Below are 20,001 nucleotides of genomic sequence, written 5' to 3'. Positions count from 1 at the left end.
AAAAAAAGTTATTCTTTTATCCTTCGTTTCATATTGAGAGTCCAACACCAAAAGTCGTGTCATTTTTCAAATTAAAAAATCAACTACTTCCGTGTATAATTTTTTAAATTTTTTCGCACCAAATTAAAAAAGTAATTATCAAAATTCAAAAAATTATACAAGAAATTAGTCCATTTTCTTATTTAATAAAAAATAGTAAGAGAGAGAGGAGAACTCTCAATTTGAAACAGAGGTAGCATTTTTTGAAATAGTAGTTGTGCTGGCCTCCTCCACATGTCCCCAGGCTCCAACCTTGCGCTTGAGCCACGTGACATTCTCTCATTTTACAACAAAACAGCGACAAAAAAAAGAAAAAGAAAAAGCGTGGCAATCCTCATGGTCTAAGCCTGTCTTTTCTTTTTCTTTTTTTTTTTAACGGAAGAATAGATTTAAAGCCAAGTCACTAAGTAAATTCGATTACACAAACCAAACCTCCAAGAGAGCTAATGCGGTCACACCAGTCGCGGGGAGGCTCTCCACTTACTGCAAGATACTCACCCTGTGGAGAATCGAACCCTTGATTTTGAGGAGTACTCCCAAAGTTAGAGTATCCGCTCGAACCACTAGGGCAATCTGTGGGTGTGTAGTCTAAGCCTGTATTATCTCCAATGAACGAATGTGAGAAGATTGTTCATTCTTACGAATCTATTCAAGGAAGAGAAAAAAAGAATTGGCTCTCAAATCATCTCAACCAAAAATGAAATCCCCAAGTCATAGATCGAAGTCATATATGTTCTACTCCATTTCGCCCTCCCAGCAAGGCATACAATATAGTACAAGAGAAGTAATTCTAGCTATTTCTAACTTCCATATCTCAGAAATCTATACAAAGCTTAGGTCACCTTTGTCATTCATCTCAAACAAAAACTATACAAAGCCTAGGACACCATGTTTAAGAAGGCGTATCAGTAAGGAAGAAATTTCACCAAGAACCCATAATTCTTTTACACGTGATAGGCCATACTCACTTCAATGAGCGAGGTGTATGGAATCCCCAGTGAAATTGCCGGACTCCTACAGTTACGTCTGAGAAACTCATACACGACGTTAATGGCAAACTTCTTCACGATTGGCGACGCCTCACTTGCCACTATGTAAGTGTTACCCAGCATGTAAGCCACGCCAGCTTCCCTTGCCTCGTCAAATTCTTGCATCTCTTCTTCTCTGAATCGCACGCTCTTTGAACCCGAATTTCTCTCCCTCCCAACACCATCATCTCCCACTGTAATTGTGTATTCTTCATCATCACGGCAATTACTTCGTAAGAATTCTCCCACCTTCTCGATCAGCTCTGTTTCAAGGTTATAGCTGTCCCTCTCGTCCTTGTAGCCATACCTGACATGGAAACATACAGTCAATAATTGTCTAATACTCACTCTGCCGCCCCTAAGTTATTTGACCTTTTTTGGGAAGTCATGCGCTTTAATTGGTTTTTTTTTTTTTTTTTTTTGTGGGAATGAATTCAGAAATTTTTGAGATGTTCCAAGGAGTCAAAATGGATGAAGAAATTAGGACTGGAGCAAGTAACATGCCGAGAATGCTGAACGAAAACATGTACGATGAATCTATAAGCACCTGATAATGCACGAAAATGCTCTGAACTCAGGTGGGCCAATCCGTCCAACAAGAATACGATCAGAAACTGGAACTTTCGGGACCATCAAATTGTCAAGAGTCACAAAGAAGAGAAGCTGATGGAAAGCAGGGAAATTTGTGACAAAATGTGCAAAAGTGGGTGGCACAGTTGCGGCAAGACTCGTGTAAATTAGTGCAATCCCACGAACCCTGACCATACCCAAGCTCTGGCCAAGAATATGAAGCCTTTCCGAGGACACTTTGTTCTCCAACTCAAAGGCCTGTTTTCTTGAGGTTCCATACTGCCAGGCAAGCATCAGAGACAAAATTACCAGAGAGAAGGCAAGGGGAAGCCACCCTCCTTTGTTTATTTTGGTGAGGCAAGCTGAGAAGTAAAGCAGTTCTACGGATCCAAATATCACTACGAACATTGCTGCCAACAGGACATTTTGATTCCAAACGGTACTTATAATGAGAAACATCAAGCAAGTTGTAACAAACATCACTGTGATCACAGCCAGACCTGTTTAAGTAAAACAACGGCTTTGATAAGAAGCTCAAACGGAGAGAGAGAGAGAGAGAGAGAGAGAGAGAGAGAGAGAGAGAGAGAGAGAGAGAGAGAGAGAGAGAGAGAGAGACTAACCATATGCATTTCCAATCACCTCAGTGTCTCTAACGCCAATAACAACTGCAAGACACACTGCCATCAAACCCCAATTGACCTCAGGTATGTAAATTTGTCCATGTATTTGGCCTGATGTATGTATTATTTTGACACGCGGGAAGCACCTTAGTGCCCTGCACTGACTTATGAGTGAGAAAGTAGCTGATATGATTGCCTGGCTTCCCGCTATAGTTGCAAGAGTTGTGATGCCAAATACCGGCCAAAAGATACGCTCTGTATGTCAAGTAAAGATAAGGTAAAGAAAGAACATTTACCCAAAAAAAGAGAGGGTAAAGACGGAACATGGTGCCCAAAACTAACTACATTTCCTGGAAACTAATTGATACAAGTGGAAACAAAAGGAAGCCAGATAAACAAAAAGAATGCACAAATTTGCCAGCTAAATGCATCAGTAAACCAGCAATTGGTGTCAAATGACATTGCGTGTAACATTGAGCTGGTTCAAAACAACAGCAAGTTCAGAAAACATGCAGTCATGTTTTCTGCCCATAGAAATTCTAGGTCTAACCTGGAATGGCATTGAAGAAACTACTCTGAAGGTCTATTCTGTTCTGGGAGAGATAAGCAGCTTCACCCATGTATGCTAGAACTAAGCAAGGGTAAACAACTAACATAAACGCAATCTGTCAAGTGAAGAAAAGGGAAAACCAATATAAATTCAAGACATATAATATTTATAACCAGGTACGAAACAAAAAACTGAACTTCGAACTAGGTCTACACTCTACACTGTGTTTTTCTCCTTTCTCTTTTTTCGCTACGGTTAATGTAATGGTGGTGAGGAGAAGAAAATCACCCTCAAGGAGGATTGGGAGAAATGACCGAGATCAGCAAACATAGCTTCTGCACCTGAAAGAAGCAGGAGCAATTTTGAGAATTATCAAAACAACTTATAGCAGCAAACAAGCGATGTCACAAATTTTTCCCGAGGCAACTTACCTGTAATGCAAAGCACAACGCCCCCGAGAGAATACCACCCATCTTTTCCAGCTTGCTTGAAAAAATTGAATGTGTAATGAGGTGACAATGCATAAATGACGCGGGGGTTCCAGTGAATTATGTTGTAAATTCCCACTCCACTTATACACAGGAGCCAAGATATCATGATAGGAGCAAAAAGGCAGCCAACTCTGTGTGTTCCAAAATGCTGAAGAGCAAAAAGGCCCACCAAGATTATGCAAGCAATGAGCACAATGTAATCTGTACGTGAAATTCACAAAAATAACAGTTACAAGAATTCATTCAAGGAGGTAAATCAAATGAAGCAACCTATAAACAATGGTTCTTTTTGGCAAGAACAACTAAATAAACAAGCATTTGACAATTAAACGTACTTTCAGGCAAATTTGTGGCCTTGGTTCTTATTCCATTGACTGCAGAAAGGACTGTCAAATGAAATTAAGGGGTCAGCAGTTGTTATATAAAAGTATACCAGAAAAATAATCGTGTTGCCTGATGTTTTTTTGAAAAGGATAATGAATGCTTGATCTTTCTTACTGCAATGCAATTCATACCAGACATTGTTGGGGTCAGGATTCCATCACCAATAACCATGCTAGTTCCAAGAAGAACAACTAGCAGCAACACGACACGCGAACTCTGGTGTTTTTCAATTAATTCCTTTATGGCTAAGCTAGTTCTTGTCTCTTTTGTGGGAGTTCCAGTGTTGCAAGAAGACAAACGATGATTTGCACCATGGGAAGTACTCAAAAGGCCCGCCTTTAAGTGCCGACACAATAGAGAATACAAAGCAAAGGTTCCACCTGTAAAAACAAGGCTCCATTGCATTTAGACAGAAAACTACTAGAAGTTCACAACTGCTATATAAACCATATAATAGTAATGCGGATCATTGTGAGCACCTTCACCATTGTCATCAGCTGCTAATACAAACATAATGTATTTGCAAAGAGGGATCAAAGTCAAAGTCCAGAAAACCAGAGAAAGTACCCCAAGAATCTCATGGTCCTCTTTGTAAGAGCGCAAGCTTCCAGAAAACGTGCTTTTGTAGACATAAATGGGAGATATACTGAGGTCACCGTAAACAACCCCGAGACTCTGGTATGCCAGACACAGAGTCTTGTAAAACCTCTGCAAATAAAGCATAAAGACATTGCTCAGTTCCTAAAAAAAGGTAAAAGAGTTTTGTAGACAACACAGGAAAGAAAAGTAAAGCATCTTGGAATGCTAACATTTAACTGATTACTCTTGAAGTGCAGTGCTTTCCAGTTGATATAAGTCTAAGTATGGTTTCGAAAAAAAAAGCTTTACAAATAATTTGTGTTGAGACCATCGATCTAAGTAACCGCAGTTACCAGTTAGGATAGCCGATAGGCATAAAAAAAAAAATATTTTAAGCAAGTGGGAAGGCAGTAAAATGTACAAAGTCAACTTTAGTTCATGTGATGGGTTGGCACTTGGCAGTTGTCCAAAAAGACGAAAGAAAGGAAAATGGGTTCGTAGTATTTGGGGATCATGCCATGGAAGAAATCAGAATCCACTATGGTTCGATAGGACACAAAACTATGGGAAGTAGTAAATTGGGTACTAAAATTTGATATACCATTTTGTCTGTCACAAGTATTGGAGAGAAACATGGGATATTGTCAAACCCGATTGTACCCAACTTTGGAAGGTTTCTGTGATCATTGTATAGAAATTCAACAACGTATGGAATAACACCCAAGTTTTTTTTAAATTTTTTTGAAGTCCTGTGTTCTTTGATATTGCCCTACGTAGTGTGGAGCTTGATACTGTTACCTAGTCATAAACCCATGCCGTATGAACCACATCAATGCGATATCCTTGTGTATTTACAATATATACTTGCGAAATTACGTTGTGTATTTTTGTGCTTCGATTAATTTATTTTGTGCAATTGTATCTTGGTCCTTTGTTAGGGTACACAAATTCCCAGTACTCTTCTCCTTTCTACTTTCGTAAACCAATTGTAACAAAGAGGATAAGTTTAAAAAAAAAAAATGGAACAAAGAAGTGATCCAAGGTAAATCAAAATGATTCCCCAATCAGACAATAACAGATCAGACACATGAAGGAGAATTTAACTAATCCGAGGCAACTATTGTGAAATATGTTTACCTTAGCATAAGGGCAAGAGAATTGCAATTTACTAATGATGATGAAGATAACAAACTTAACAGTAAAGATTCTCACACAGATTTTTGTGCACGTATCATGCACATACATTTTGGTGGAGCCCATATCGGAGTCTCACAAAATGATCTAACTGCTTATTTTTTTAAAATATTTTTTGGAGGGTTCCTGTAAAAAATTAATTCCTACGGATATCGGCAAGGGCTTTCTGAGGAATCGTAGGGCGAATCATTCTGCTTTGACCTACGATTCCTAAGAAAGTCCTTCCCGATATCTCTTGAAACTGATTTTTCACAGGAATCCTCCAAAAAATGTTTTAAAAAAGATGAGCGGTTCGGATCATTTTATGAAACTCCGACATGAACTCCACAAAAATATATGTGCATGTTATGTGCACAAAACCCAGCTCTTATCAACTTTACAACGAAAAAGAAACTGAAATAGCCTTCAAGCAATACGTTATCAAACTATGCTACACATCCTTCACATTTGTGAGAGAGAGAGAGAGAGAGAGAGAGAGAGAGAGAGAGAGAGAGAGAGAGAGAGAGAGAGAGAGAGAGAGATCAAAGTATCTCGAAAAGAAGAAACACTGAAACAGAGGAAATTACAAATACAAATAGGCTTACCAATCGACGCGCATGAGGGGGAGATTCCCGGTCCATTTCTAAGAGACCCCAAAATTCAATTTACGGGTTCTTGCTCGCACTACTCCATGAAAGGGAGGGTTATAGATGAAAATACTACGCCCAAGTAAGATACTTTACTCTTACTCTGTTTCTCTAACCAAGAACAGGATTCTTAGAATGAAGACAGAAACTCGAAAGAACATGCACATAGATTCCGGTAGTGTCTTCCTATTCAATAAAAATCGTTCTTGACGGCAAGAGATCGAGAGAAAGACGAGTGGGGCGGAGGAGGGAGTTCAAATGGGAGTAGAAGAAGAGGAAACATGAACCGCTGTAAACAATACTCTAATCTGGCTATTTGTAGGAGAATTTGCTACGAGGTTTCCAGTTCCACGTACTGTTTCGTGGATTATAGTGTGAACAAAAGGAATATCCTTCATATAAAACGATTTGACTTATTTACTCAAAATTAATTGACTCACGCAAGTTGGTTGGTAGGTATGCTCCTCGTACAAGTAATTAGTGTTAGAACTTTGGGCTCAGGTTGCAAGATAATACAGAGTAATTTTTTTTTATTTTTTATTTTATAGATTATCTAACTCACATGGGATAGTTTGCCTTTGATCGGATCGAAGAAGATATTAGTTGAGGTGCACGCAATGATGTAGGCTGCCGCGAAGACCGTCTAACAATAAAAAAAGCAACTATGGAGGGCTGAAGTGAGATGTGTGAATTTGACATTGGTACTCCCAAGGTCTTTCACAACTCAGCCTCACTTCATTTTTTTTTACTAGGAAAAAAATGGGAGAGGGAGACCAGCGTATCAACCCCCTTGGACGTGACTACAGAGGCTCCCTACCCACTGTGAAATGTCCAATTCGAGCCACAGCTACTGTCCGAGAAAACAGACCATCACCGCCTAAATACAAGTGGAGATGAAGAGCACCCTATCCACGAGGCTATCACCTTCGGTGGTCCAACTCAGCCTCACTTGGTGTGCTTATTTGTGTGAACAACTTGGCGGGCAACGACCGAAATTTCAAGAATGTCACATCTTCGCTCCCCTTGCATACAAAATTACCCTTGAGGTCTTTAACTTCTTCATGGATTTCTCCTTCACCATTCAATTTCTCTCTTCGTCAATTAGCCCTATCCGGTCCCTTTTAAGAAACCCTAGATTCCGTATGTCAGTACCATTACGGCATACGATTTTGGAGGAAAGAGATGTGGACCACTCCACTCTTGTATTCTCATATTTTCATTTTAGATCCACGTAAAATTCTACAATCCAAGTTAGCATTTTCCGTACCTCAAATGATGGAAATGATGAACTATGGATAAGTAATCTTGAATGAGAGACAAAACTCGTCCTACATATTTAACAGAGACGAACATGAAAGAGGTAGTATTTTATAGGAACCAAAACTGTAAATGAGCCTAAAAGTAGAAGCCATAACTTCTTTGCTATAAACGTGCTACTTTGAGAAAAACAATTCTACCAAGGCATCCTTCTACTAATAGTTCTCTGTTTGCCACATCATCTACGTACAACTTTGAATTTTCTATGATGACTGCACTTTTTTATTGCCTTTAGCATTTTAAATTCAAAGTTGCCCTCGTATCCATGACGATATCTCACCTTGTCTAATTTTGAAATTAGCACTCTCTGACCATATATTGATATTGATATCTCTTTGAGCCACATGTTTGGAACTTCTTGTCAAAAAAAACAAGTTTGGAACTTAAAGGCTTGCTTGGATGCAGGTAAAAAATTGAGGATAAAAAATATAAAAGGGGATAAGATAGTGGAGGTATTAATTTTGATAGTTTTATGGAGGGTTGATAAAATAGAACGTAGTATGTGGTTTGGATAAAGTATTAAATAAGAGGATATAATTTAACTTTGTTTGGATGGTTTATAGAATGGGGGAATAAGGAGGAGCAAATGATGGGAAAAGCTGTCAAATGACCATTTTGTCCATGTGCAGTGTTAAATTTGATTATGTATTAAAATAAGTATATAAATTCAAAAATTAATATTAAAAAATGTCTATTCTAAAAATTTTATACTAAAAAATAATTTTTTAAATAAGTGCTCAAATTTTCAATCTGGTTAAACCAGTGCGAAGATATTATTTTTTTGATCATTTTATCCTAGATGGGTAATGAATTTTTGGCACGAAGGCCTTTCAACGAGCACCCTAAGATAGCCCTGAAACTATATTAAAAAATATAGTTAAAAAATTAAGTATTCTAATTTTCAATCCGTTTGAACCGATGCGAAAATCTTATTTTTCTGATTATTTTATCTTAAATGATCATAATGGATTTTCGGTCGTCCACATTCCTCCCTTCTACAGCCAGATTAAATTTGGGGAACCCAAGAGGAGCCCAAAAATTCTACCAGAGAAACCCTGAAATGCGTGAAAAGGAAGAAGAGGTGAAAATGAAGACCTCTCCAATTTTGGTTCTCAAACAACGACAAAATAGTGAGCCCCACCCCATTTACCCCCTCTTATATTTCCCCCCTCTCTTAACTGCATCCAAACAGGCCCTAAGATTCATGAATTTGATTAAGTCAAAATCTTGGTCTACATTTCTCATATTTGCACAGAATTTTAGATTTTAAATGATATGTATCATATTGTGTACCATGCGAGTTCATGATCATACTTACGGGGCTCACCTTGTAAAGGATTGTCCCCTTATCACATGGGTAAACAAACGAGGGTGGTGAGATTGGATTGGGTCCGGCTCCTCTCTAGTCTAATGATTTGGACTGGATGAGACAGTCCAAATCAGAATCACCCATTAATAGATTTAAAGATTCAGATTTTCTCATACACTCTTATCGGTACGACTCTTTTCCGGTAAGATTGTAAAACTACATCTAAACCATTGATTGGAGCAAATAAATGGTCCCGATCAAAACTCTCTTCTAGTCCAAAACATGGACCGGAAAAGGATCCATTTCTGATTGAATTATGGTTGAGACTAATTGAGACCAATAATCCATAAATAATCCCGGGACCAAGCCAACCTTCGGATTACCTTACCACTTCTGCCCAACGGCCAATACTACTACTCAAAACCTTATCCTATCCTCTATCAAGTTTTGAAGTTTCCAACCAAACACATTATAAAACATCGGTCTTGTTGTTATTGTCAGCCCGCTGAGCTGACGATAAACATACTAAAAGACGAAAAAAAAACGTATTTCTGTGTACTTTTTATACCCTTTAATACTCACACACTCACTATTGTGAGCCAATTGGGTTGATTTTAAAATTTTCCATAAAACATATATGCACAGCATCTCTGCATCTTTTCCTACCATTTTTCTTTTGTACTGTATTGGATTGTAACTTTATAAGTCAATGGTCGTTCACTAATCCCATAAAAAACAGAAGAACAAAAAGTTAACTCGAAGGGTCAAAATTTAATTCCACTAACATCAAAGTAACTTTTCTTTCACTTTCCAATTATATGCGTGTGTGTGTTTTTTTTTTTTCATTCGTTAATCTTAATCTACTCTATTTTAGGGGACTTGGAGATGGGAATAAGTGTTTGCAGAAATCAAACCCTATTCATGTGCATGAGAGTATAAAGGGAGACACCAACTGTACCACACTCCGCTTGCCCAATTATATATGTTAAACCATTAATTTATGTTGTTTTTCTCCTTTAGCCTTTTTTCTGAAAGATTTTAAAGTTTTTTTTCCATATATATGAGTAGTATTTAGTATTTACGGTCCCTAATATCTACCGACAAAGCTTGTGGTTGAGACTATTTGCTTAATGCTTATGCTAGTTTACATTTCAAAAATGCTACAGGTACCGAAATTGGGGGACCGAAATCGGACCGACGGCCAGCACCCTACACACCTCGGATGACGTTGATTCCCGCTTGGGGCCCCTCGGTTTTTTTTTTTAGAATTTTTGGACGGCTCGGATCGGCCGTCCGGTGGCCGGAGACGGCCCGCCGGCGGCCGTCGGTCCGATTTCGGTCCCCCAATTTCGGTACCTGTAGCAACACTCTTTACATTTTACGTCAAAGCAAGAGAACCAAAAAAAATAACGCTTTGTCTATGCTAGTGGAATGTCAACTATTTGGTTATTAATTCTCACATGTCCGAACCATGCGCACCTAAATCCTAAAGAGCCCAATCATACCATCTACTTGCAGAAAGCCTAATAAAAAGTGCCGTTGTTGCGTCAAGTCATGTCTAAGTTAGAATAAAAGACATTGATTGCCTTGTGATTTACTCATTTTGTATTTGTTAGACAATTAGTTTGGTTTTGTCCAAACTCTTTGTAATGATCTCCGTTTTGTAAATGTTGTTGGAGGTTATCAATACAATCTTCTCACTTTTGAAAAAAAAAAAAAAAAAACTAAACGTTTAAGATAATTATTCTAAGATTGAGAAGACAATAGTTTTTGCTTTGGGTCTCTAGATCACCCAACCCTTTGTTTCAAAGGAGTATTTTAATTTATTTTTGTGTTTTTTTTCACCCCAAATTTTCTTGTTTTTTAGAGTCAATTGGTGCCTCTACGACTTACTAGGATGTCAATCTCGATAAATCTTATGGACTTGTTGTCTTTCTCGTTGACTCACACTATTGTCGAACTTGTTTTCGGCTTGCTTTGCAATAGAGTATCAGAGAAGTTGGAGCGCATGCATATTTGAATCAGTGACCCTTCTCCAATTTTGCTGTTCTTTTGCTTGATGGAATGATTTATCAAAAGAAAAGACTTGACACCTCCCTACCCATTCCCTTAAACCTTCTCCTTTCGAATTTTGTTTGGTAATTGTCAAAATCGAATTACAATCAATATGTTCAAATAGTGTTATAGCTAGCCAAATGGTTTTAAGTTTGCATGATACTCCTACTTGGGTTTCCCAGAATGATCACGAGGGACCAAATTGAGCAAACTGGAATTTGCATGATACTCTTGGGGCCACCTCACCCCCTCCGTAAGCGTGTGAAACAGCCGTGGGAGTTAGGGATTAGTTCAAGGTGAGCGCAAGTTGGTTCGGAACACTTCACTTGCATTACAAAAAAAAAAGAAAAAGGTTCTCAGTTGTTTTTAAAAAAAATCTTTGACATTAAAAGCGGAGGAAAACATTATGCTTGAGCTTATAAATAATCTTGATTTGATTTTCATTAGCAATAAAGGTCAACTTTGTGGGAAAATTTAAGGGGTTGTAATATGACAACACAATGATTTTTTGATGGGTTAAATACGTGTACACCCCTCTAAGTATATTTCGTCTACGGCTAGATCCCCTTATTAAAGTTTACTTTTCCCCTGATCCCCTTATTAAAGTTTACTTTTCCCCTAAACCCCTTTCCGCCAGGCTTTCGTCAAGAACCGTTAACCCTTTGTTGATTAAATAGCATTCGGAGAGAGAATGAGACATTGAGCTAAAGCACTGACATGGATACAACGATAAGAATAGTGAATTCGATATGGCTAATCAACTAAGATAAGTACTTAATTGCCCTTGTACATTCCTAACTTTTGTCGTAGTCTTTCTTTGTTAATTTATTTCTTTCTCGTTGTAGGGCTGTTTCTTGTTCTTGTCTATTGAGCTTGATTTAGTATGCAGACTGTTAGATATATGATTGGTGTAATCCAAACCCAATGTAACTGGTATAAGTGAGGGCAGCTCTGCTTTGATGATATTGGCACCTGAATTTTAGTATATTTTTAGACGTAATTCCTACCGCTTAATAATTTTTTTTAAAAAAAAGTCACTGCTAGGCCTAAAACTGTTCCATACGACGATGGAACTGTGTTGAATTAGTAAGTCTTAGGCTATGAATCTGTCTATAGTGAGATGGAAAGACAGATCATAGCCAAACTCAAGCAAATTGTAACAAACATTGAAGTACTGGTTGTGAATTAGCCAGACTTTTGGCCTAAGATTAGGCAACTGTACACAAGCCAAAATTTGGGATAAATTTAAAAGGAGAAAATCTGGGAATCGCTAATTATTATGGTGGTGACTGATACGGTCAGCCCAACCCCACGTGCTGTTTTTATGGAGAGAAAAAAAAAATTCAATAGAAAAGGTGGTTCATTTTTTATTGCTTGAGAAAAGTGAAACGAAGTTGTCTTGTAACTCAGTTGATAGAATAGACGATGGATACTTTATTTGCTTGCTGAGAGTTAAAATTTCACTGGCCCCTTTCTCCATTCACCTAGGATCGATAGAATAGATGACGATTAATTTCTTGCAAAAAAAAATAAAAATGATTACGATTTCCACAAAAGCAGGTAGTTAATTGGGCTCAAATGTAAAGTCCAAATATTAGCACATGTCATGAAGGAGATAGGACAATACTGAAAGGCCATTGTCATAACCCCAAAGAGTTTGTTAGACAGAGAGAGATCGATCGATGGCTATTCTGATTGCGTATTGTGTTGTTTATGTAGGTTTTTAAGTGGGTGCAGATGAAGCAAATTAATCCCAGAGTTTACACTCTTTAATTGAAGCTCCTAAAGTAATTAATTAAGGTCCTGTTTGGTAATGACATTTGAAGAACTTAAAATTAAAATTACCCTTACTTAGTGATGTTCGGTTTGGAATGACATGAAAGGACCTATCATCAATCCATGAAAGGAGCCCCGCTAGTGGACAACGGGATTGATCCCCCAAGATTAATCGAGGTGCATGCGTATAAGTTGGGTCAGACACTTGATTTGTTTTAAGAAGAGCTATTATCTAGAACTAGTCCATGGAAGGGGCCCCCACTAGTGGGATTAGTTCCCAAAATTAGTCGAAGTGCGTAGAAGCTAGCCCGAACACTTGATTTTGTTTTTGGTTTTTTTTTTTTAAAGGCGCTATACATCTCGTGTGGTAGTTGTTTCTATTTGTCAATTAGTATTTCAAGGGAGATATAAATGCTAGGATAGTCAACCACCTTTTTTCAGGTGAGAAACAACCAAGAAGTCGATAAACCCGGTAGTCACCCAAATTCCCCACGTAATACATACAATGTGAACCATGCACGAATGGGCCAACACAACCCTTAAGATAAGCATTATTATTATATATAACCAAGAACACAATCAGTACTAAACCAAGCACACAAGACAAGATCAATGGCTTTCTTTCAGTACTGCATTCTGCTTTTTGTGATCTCTACTTTGATTTTGAAGCAAACCCTTGGGGTGATTGGAGCTGCAAATGATGACTGGCTTGCACAAGCAGAGTGTCACAGCACTGGGGTCCCCGAAACGTGTATGCAGTGCCTCAACTCCGACCACCGCACCGCAAATGTTGAGAATCCGGCGGGGATCGCCACCATCGTTGTCGGCTGTGTAAATAGCCATACGGACAACCTGGTCCAACAAATGACACAGCTTGCTGCTTCCAATCATGACAAGGTTTTGTGAAGAATTAATATACAGGATTTTAATCAATTTTAATTCAAACTTAGAAAGGCTCGATCTATTTAGTTCAAAACAATCTCACTGGCCTGGCCTCTTTGATCAAAACAATCCGTAGAATAGTACTTTTCCCTACCCGTTCTTCAATTGTCTTAGCAATATTTATCATGTTATTTTCTATTGATCGAGTTTCATGATTCATATACGCTTCAATTGTTTATGGTTAATTTCCGCAATTTTTTCCCTATCAAGTAGATATCTAACTATATATATATATATATACTATAACAATGGAGAACAGGTTTCAGCCACGCCCTTGGAGGAGTGTTGTCAAATGCTCTCTTGCGCGAAGAAAGAAGTAATTGCAGCAGATGAAAAAATACACAAATGCGACTTTGAGGGCGCTGATAAATCAATGGATAGTGCTTATGCATATGCGGTCCAATGCCATCAAAAGCTTGATGAAGCTTGTCAGAAATCCGAAATGGAGATTTCAGAGATGGTTGTGAACGAAATGATAGTTCATGAACAACTCTGTGAGGCTGCAATGAGAATTATCGAGCGATGCAAGTGACTACCTAGCTAATTATAACTGGCTTAATAATATGTTTCCTTGGTTTCCTCCATCTCTCGTTCCTTAGTTGGATGAGTGTACTTTAACTACTAAGATGAATGAGATGATATAAACTAAATAAAAGTATTTAAACCACCTTCGTTACCATTCTCTCTCAAATCTGAATATCCAATATTCCAAGCTAGCTTTATGATTGTTAAACATTCTACTCCATTAGACTTAGCCAAGCAAATGCAATTCATTTGATCCGCAAAAACTGTATGACAGATGATTGACAAGATTACATGTCTTTTGCCATGTGTGTTTGGGGTGGATTAAAATTCTCACTTTTATCCAACCAAATAAAGTGCTTTGGACCGATAACGCTAACTTTAATTATTTCCCTTATTGTTCAAATCATTTCTGGATCGGAATGTCAATTAATAACCTTATACAGTTTCAAAATGAATCTTTCTTTCATTGCGGATAAATACTGGACAAGGGTCCTGTAATGTGTTGGTGCACTACGTGAGGTAGTCTGCCTCGATTCACTCTATCGAAATTTCATTATTGTAATCTAAATCGTCATGTTTATAAAGTTTCTAGGATACTACATTTGCATTAAAAATCAAGTTAATAGGACATTGATGTCCACATGATCAAAATACATTGATGTCCACATGATCGAAATGCTTTAAAAAAAATCAAGTTAATAGGACATTGCTACATTTGTATTTTAATTTTCATCATTAGTGTATTATTTTATTTTATTTTGCTTCTAGTGTAACTTTTTAAATGTTGGATTCCTCTTCTCGAGATTAACAATCAATTTAAAAGTTTTAACATGAATTTAACAGAAATTTAAAAAATACGAAAGTTATACCCAATTAAAAACATATGACTTACGTGGTCCCATTTGTGGTGTAATTTTTTTTCCTTTCAATTCATTACATTTGGGGCCGTAGGCCCAGATCCAAGTCCAAAAAAGGAAGCCCGATTTTGGGTTATAAATTGGCGGTAAAGCACAAAACCAATGTTACATTGTTACGAACCCGGGTCAGTTTGTAGGCCCGGGCCGGAACTCATATCCAGGTGAAGTGCCCCATTATTAACTCCCATCATTCTCTCTCTCTCTCTCTCTCTCTCTCAAATTTTGAAGCTGTCTATTCCTTCGAGAGATTTTTGCCGCCTCGTTGATATCTCCTCCAAGTCTTTATCTTTATTAATTCCTCTTTTTATAATCTATATATATATACATACAGACACCACCTGCCTATACTATCTTTATTCACTTGCCTATCCGATTCATCATTCAATCCATTTGTTTTTCTGTTTGATCTGTTTTCCCCAAATCTTGAATTTTTTTGTTTGAGATGAGAGATTTTTGTCAATCAAAATAGTTTCTATCATACTCTACATTGGAACCAAGGCGATTGGCAGGCTCTGGGTATAGATATCTTGTTACTAATAAAAGAATATAATAGAATTAGGGGGTTCGATTGATGTTGTATGGCTGCACCTATGAACAAGATCGAGAGGGCCCACCAGATGTACAGGGAAGGTCGATACGAGGTGGCCTTAGGGTTCTACACAGAAGCCCTTGCTATGGCCAAGACCAAACCCCAGAAGATCGCCCTCCACAGCAACAGAGCCGCATGCTTCCTCAAATTGCACCATTTCAATAAGGTCTCCCTCTCTGTGTAGCACTTTTTTAAAATCTAGTTCGTGTGTTTGTTTCGAGTGGATCTAGAAAGATGTATAGGTTTTTCGGTTAAGCTTTTACAATGGATGCAGTTCCGTTTTGGATCGATGACGTGCAGTTGTGCAATTGACTTGGTAGTAATAGTGATTGCCATAATTGAGCTCATAGAAGATTGTTTGGAGTAGTGTATGTACGTTTTAGACAATTGAGTACGCAGATTTTTGATATAAACCTCTCCATATTTATACGTATGTGTTATATGGCAAGATGCATAAATCATATTGTGGCTACTCCCTACAGCAAATGCAATTAAGATTAATTGGATTCTGTACTGTTTAGGTGGAGACTTCTGTCTCAGAATACCGTCTGCTAAATTGGTTTGACAACTACGACTTTTCATGCCTTGGCATGTTTGATGCCGGGATTGTAATCCCGCAGCCATGTTACAAGGAAACATGTGGCCCTGCATGTTTCCGAGGATTAGCCAGTCCCACGTTTGTCTTGTGGGACTGTGGATAAGACTGGACTAGAAGGGGACTATTTGCCCACTTAATAGCCCGTGAAAGGGAGTATCCATCATCCAGACTGGGATTATTTCCCCCTTCATCCAATGATAAAAGACGATTCTCCATTCCTTATCACATCCTTTATCCCACCCAAATCAAACATGGTACAACTAATCGTACTACGTACAATCCCATATATTATCCCATAGACGCACATGTCCCCTTTATCCCCATCGCTAATCCCATCTTTTTCAGTCCTTCCAAAAATAATTTGGTGATCAAACGTGCCCTGTAAAGACTCCGATGAAAGGTTAAATAGATGAACGTCATTCAGGTTACCAGAATGTATTACTTAGCATATAGGCTTAAATGGAGTGGGATGTCTCAGTCTGACAAAAGTTGGCAGTTCTAGTTTCTACTGAAACCCACAAGTTCAAGGTCGATTGGCTGCTAATGGTTGATGTTTGCATGGGCTTTGGTTTGTTTTGAAACTAGTTAATATTTATGTCTAAGTGCAAAGGAACACGAGGAACCTGACCAACTAAACCAAAGGTAAAGCTCTAGAGAAAATACAGAGAGGGTTGTTGTTGCAGTGCTTTGGTATAGTGGAGAGGTGACTAATGACATCCTAAAGCTGCATTGGTTGAAATTCCAAGTTGTGAAAGCTGTTTCAGCCCACTGTTCAAACTGCAGCTTTGGTTTTTTGTCTCCTACTTGGCATGGGGTTTGTTACTTTTGTTAACGTATCAAAATAGGTTACTAGTTTGAATTCAATGGCGGCGTAGCTTGAGTAATTGATTCGAAAAGCACAAATACTTTGTGAACATAATCATAAAAAGGCAAAAAAAACATAGAAGGCATGTGTTGGTTCGAACTTCAAGATTTGCCATATCGGAAGTCTTGGAAATTCTACCTTTTTGTGGGAGGTTTGAGAGCAGACTATGATTGTTTGAGCAGCTCCTTTGAATGGGGCAGTTAGTGAGGGCAAATGACCTTGTCTTTCTTAATAATAGTGCACATTACTATCTAATGATTTATTGCTTACGAATCACAAAAGAGCACAGTGTACTTTCTTCATTTTATGGAGCACAAAAGGGTTAACATCCTAACTGCAGAGAATATCCTCCACTGCAGCTGATCCATAGACTTGGCTGATATGGCTTTATTAATTCAGTTGTGTTGTCACATTGATGCCATTAAGGCATTATGCTGGGAAATGTTTGCAATTTAGTACTGCTCCTGGTTGAGCCTATAACGGTAGCTTGATACTAGGCTTCAATTACCCCTCCCCCACCCTCTCCACGCTGGTCTGATGTTCTGCACAAGACGGAAAAACATTTTTCGCTTTTTTTGTTCATATCCTAATCTGTATTACTGACTGAAAAGTTGTGGGCTATTTGTTGCTTCTGTTGTAAATTGTTGCTGACATTCTCCCAACAAACCTTAGGCTGCAGAGGAATGTACGTCAGTTCTTGAGCTAGACCACAATCACACTGGAGCATTAATGTTGCGAGCTCAAACTCTGGTCACACTCAAGGAGTACCACTCAGCACTTTTTGATGTCAACAGGCTTATGGAGTTGAATCCATCGTCAGAAGTGTATCGAAACCTTCATGCCCGTTTGAAAACACAAATGGTAATCTCTCCCAAATTATTTTTATTACAGTTTGAAGATGAAATATATCTCACCTGTGATCCCACCTGTTGATAGTTCTAGTAGCCTGTTCTATATTCTAGTCTGAGTAAGTATAGTTGCGCAGTTACTATGCAGATGACCACTTTGACCTGCTATGCTTGGCGCTTTGGCATATTCAGCATTTATACTACTCACCCTATATAGTACCTTTATGTTCTCACTATATGTTCTATGCAGATGACCACTTTGACCTGCTATGCTTGGCGCTTTGGCATATTCAGCATTTATACTACTCACCCTATATAGTACCTTTATGTTCTCACTATATGTTCATTCCTTCCCCATTGAACTTTTTGCCCCTGGATATGCAAGTTCATCTATTTATAGTGGCTTTTGATATGATAATATGTATTCCAGGTCTTATGATCTACTTTGTCGATAAGAGGAACTATGTATGAACTCTCGTATACATTTCAGATATTTGTGGTCAGCCAGCTTATAGTCAACTCTTTGGTTTGCTATGCAGAGCATTTCATGTACCAAAATGGGAAGTATGTTGTTAGCCTTGTTTCTAACAGCCCCATATTACTTCTACATCACCTCAGAGTTATTTTACTTGTTTACCTAGATATTTGGAAAATAGTGGTGAGCATAATTTCATATTTTTTGAATTTTGGGCTGATGCTTTACTAAAGTTCCAAATACTTCCAATCATTGACTCTGAATCGTCATTAAGGTGTGTTATTTTCTTTTTCTTTTTTTCGATCAAGGAAAGTCACTTGCTCCAATACCTGAAGCTGAGGCAGAGCTTGAAGAAGAGGATGAAGATGTTGAAGAGGCAGAACCTCAAGAAGGGGATGAAGACGTTGAAGAGGCAGAACCAACAGAAGATGAAAAAGAAGAAGAAGAAGAAGAAGAAGAAGATTTGGTACATTCAAAAGTGGTAATAGATCAAAACGATGAGCATGAAAGGACTACCCCTAGTGCTGAAGTTATTTCTCCCCAATTTGAGAGCACCAAGGGATCATCTGAACAGAATTCAGCAGGATGGCAGGCTATTCCAAAACCAAAAGGACACTCACAACTTGACTACTCTAGGTGGGACAGAGTTGATGACGAATCCAGTGAGGATGATGACGATGAAGACGACGATGAGGAGTCTCAACCTCGGTATCGATTCCGTGTGAAGACTGTTGGTGTACTTAAGTGAAAGGAAAATGCACGCATTTAAGGTGTATGAGTTGAGTCTGCTAATCTCAAATCATCTTTGTGAAGTTGTAAGCGGCCTTACCACTGGGCGAATGGATTATGGTTTTGAGAGTAGCCACTTTGTGCATATTGCCAAAGGTTAGGTTTGTCTCCAATCCTCCCCTGCCCATACCCCCAATTATTGGGGACTACATGGGTTCTGTTGCTGTATCATTGTGCATGGACAATGCTGGTTGGTTCAACTGCCCAGTGCCATTATTTGAAGCTTTGGAGCTGTAGAAATCGTCTTGCGTTCGTAGAAGCATGTCAAAGCTGTAAAACGGCTGTCATTTTGATTGCATACAGATAACTTTGGTTTTTCGGAATCTCTGGCGCAAGCAAGGCTCAGTTCTTTGCATTGTGATGCTATTAATCTCTTCGGGCTGCCAAAACTACATGGAGATACAGCTGCTAATTGTTACACTAAGGGCTGTGTTTGGAATGTTGGATATGCGGAGGAAAACACGAAGGCAACAGATTCTACTTCTCCATTGAATTTTGTGAAAAAGAATTGGATGGTTTTGGGAGGAGAGAAGAATTTGGACTCTACCCCATTATCTTTCCCCTTCTGGAATTTTTTGGGGGAATTTGTGACGACTGAGGAAAGAAAGGGCTGCCCAATGTATTTAATTGTGTCTGTTGTAAATGATGCCTGCATTAGTGCCTGCTGTTGAAAATCCATAGAGCAGGAGTAAATAACTTATAATCTATGGCTGATTAATCGATTTAGTTTTTTTCTTTTTTGATTTTTTAATTAATTGAATTGCGCATTGTTAAACTCTATTCTTTTCTGAAATGTGTGTTTGCGTAACACGCTTTTGTTGTTATTTATTTCGTGTCAAACAAGATATTTGATGGTAAATATACTTAAACCAAAAAAAAGGGTGCTTTCCGAAAATGTTTCTATTTTTATTTGTC

The 20,001-nt window shown here is 38.3% G+C and overlaps 3 protein-coding genes across 3 annotated transcripts; 2 read left to right on the top strand and 1 right to left on the bottom strand.

Moving 5' to 3' along the window:
• Positions 1–862: 862 nt before the first annotated feature.
• On the bottom strand, positions 863–6,444 carry LOC131329857 (probable potassium transporter 13). Its single transcript, XM_058363257.1, has 10 exons — positions 6,040–6,444; positions 4,162–4,390; positions 3,814–4,062; positions 3,634–3,684; positions 3,239–3,499; positions 3,096–3,148; positions 2,808–2,922; positions 2,258–2,512; positions 1,615–2,137; positions 863–1,374 (listed from the first exon to the last, which is right to left on the bottom strand). Exons 1-10 carry the CDS (start codon positions 6,073–6,075, stop codon positions 984–986), a joined length of 2,163 nt encoding a protein of 720 aa, XP_058219240.1. The 5' UTR covers positions 6,076–6,444; the 3' UTR covers positions 863–983.
• A 6,501-nt stretch (positions 6,445–12,945) lies between these two features.
• On the top strand, positions 12,946–14,140 carry LOC131329817 (uncharacterized). The gene is made up of 2 exons (XM_058363193.1): positions 12,946–13,435; positions 13,740–14,140. The coding sequence occupies exons 1-2, from the start codon at positions 13,151–13,153 to the stop codon at positions 14,010–14,012; spliced, it is 558 nt and encodes a 185-aa protein (XP_058219176.1). The 5' UTR covers positions 12,946–13,150; the 3' UTR covers positions 14,013–14,140.
• A 968-nt stretch (positions 14,141–15,108) lies between these two features.
• LOC131328803 (uncharacterized) lies at positions 15,109–19,870 on the top strand. The gene is made up of 3 exons (XM_058361711.1): positions 15,109–15,677; positions 17,647–17,835; positions 18,611–19,870. Exons 1-3 carry the CDS (start codon positions 15,501–15,503, stop codon positions 19,043–19,045), a joined length of 801 nt encoding a protein of 266 aa, XP_058217694.1. The 5' UTR covers positions 15,109–15,500; the 3' UTR covers positions 19,046–19,870.
• Positions 19,871–20,001: the final 131 nt, after the last annotated feature.

This window comes from Rhododendron vialii, chromosome 6a (genome assembly GCF_030253575.1).
Source record: "Rhododendron vialii isolate Sample 1 chromosome 6a, ASM3025357v1".
Classification (NCBI taxonomy): Eukaryota; Viridiplantae; Streptophyta; class Magnoliopsida; order Ericales; family Ericaceae; genus Rhododendron; species Rhododendron vialii.
The sequence above is the reverse complement of the archived record's forward strand: the minus strand, read 5'-3'. Positions and strand labels throughout refer to the sequence as shown.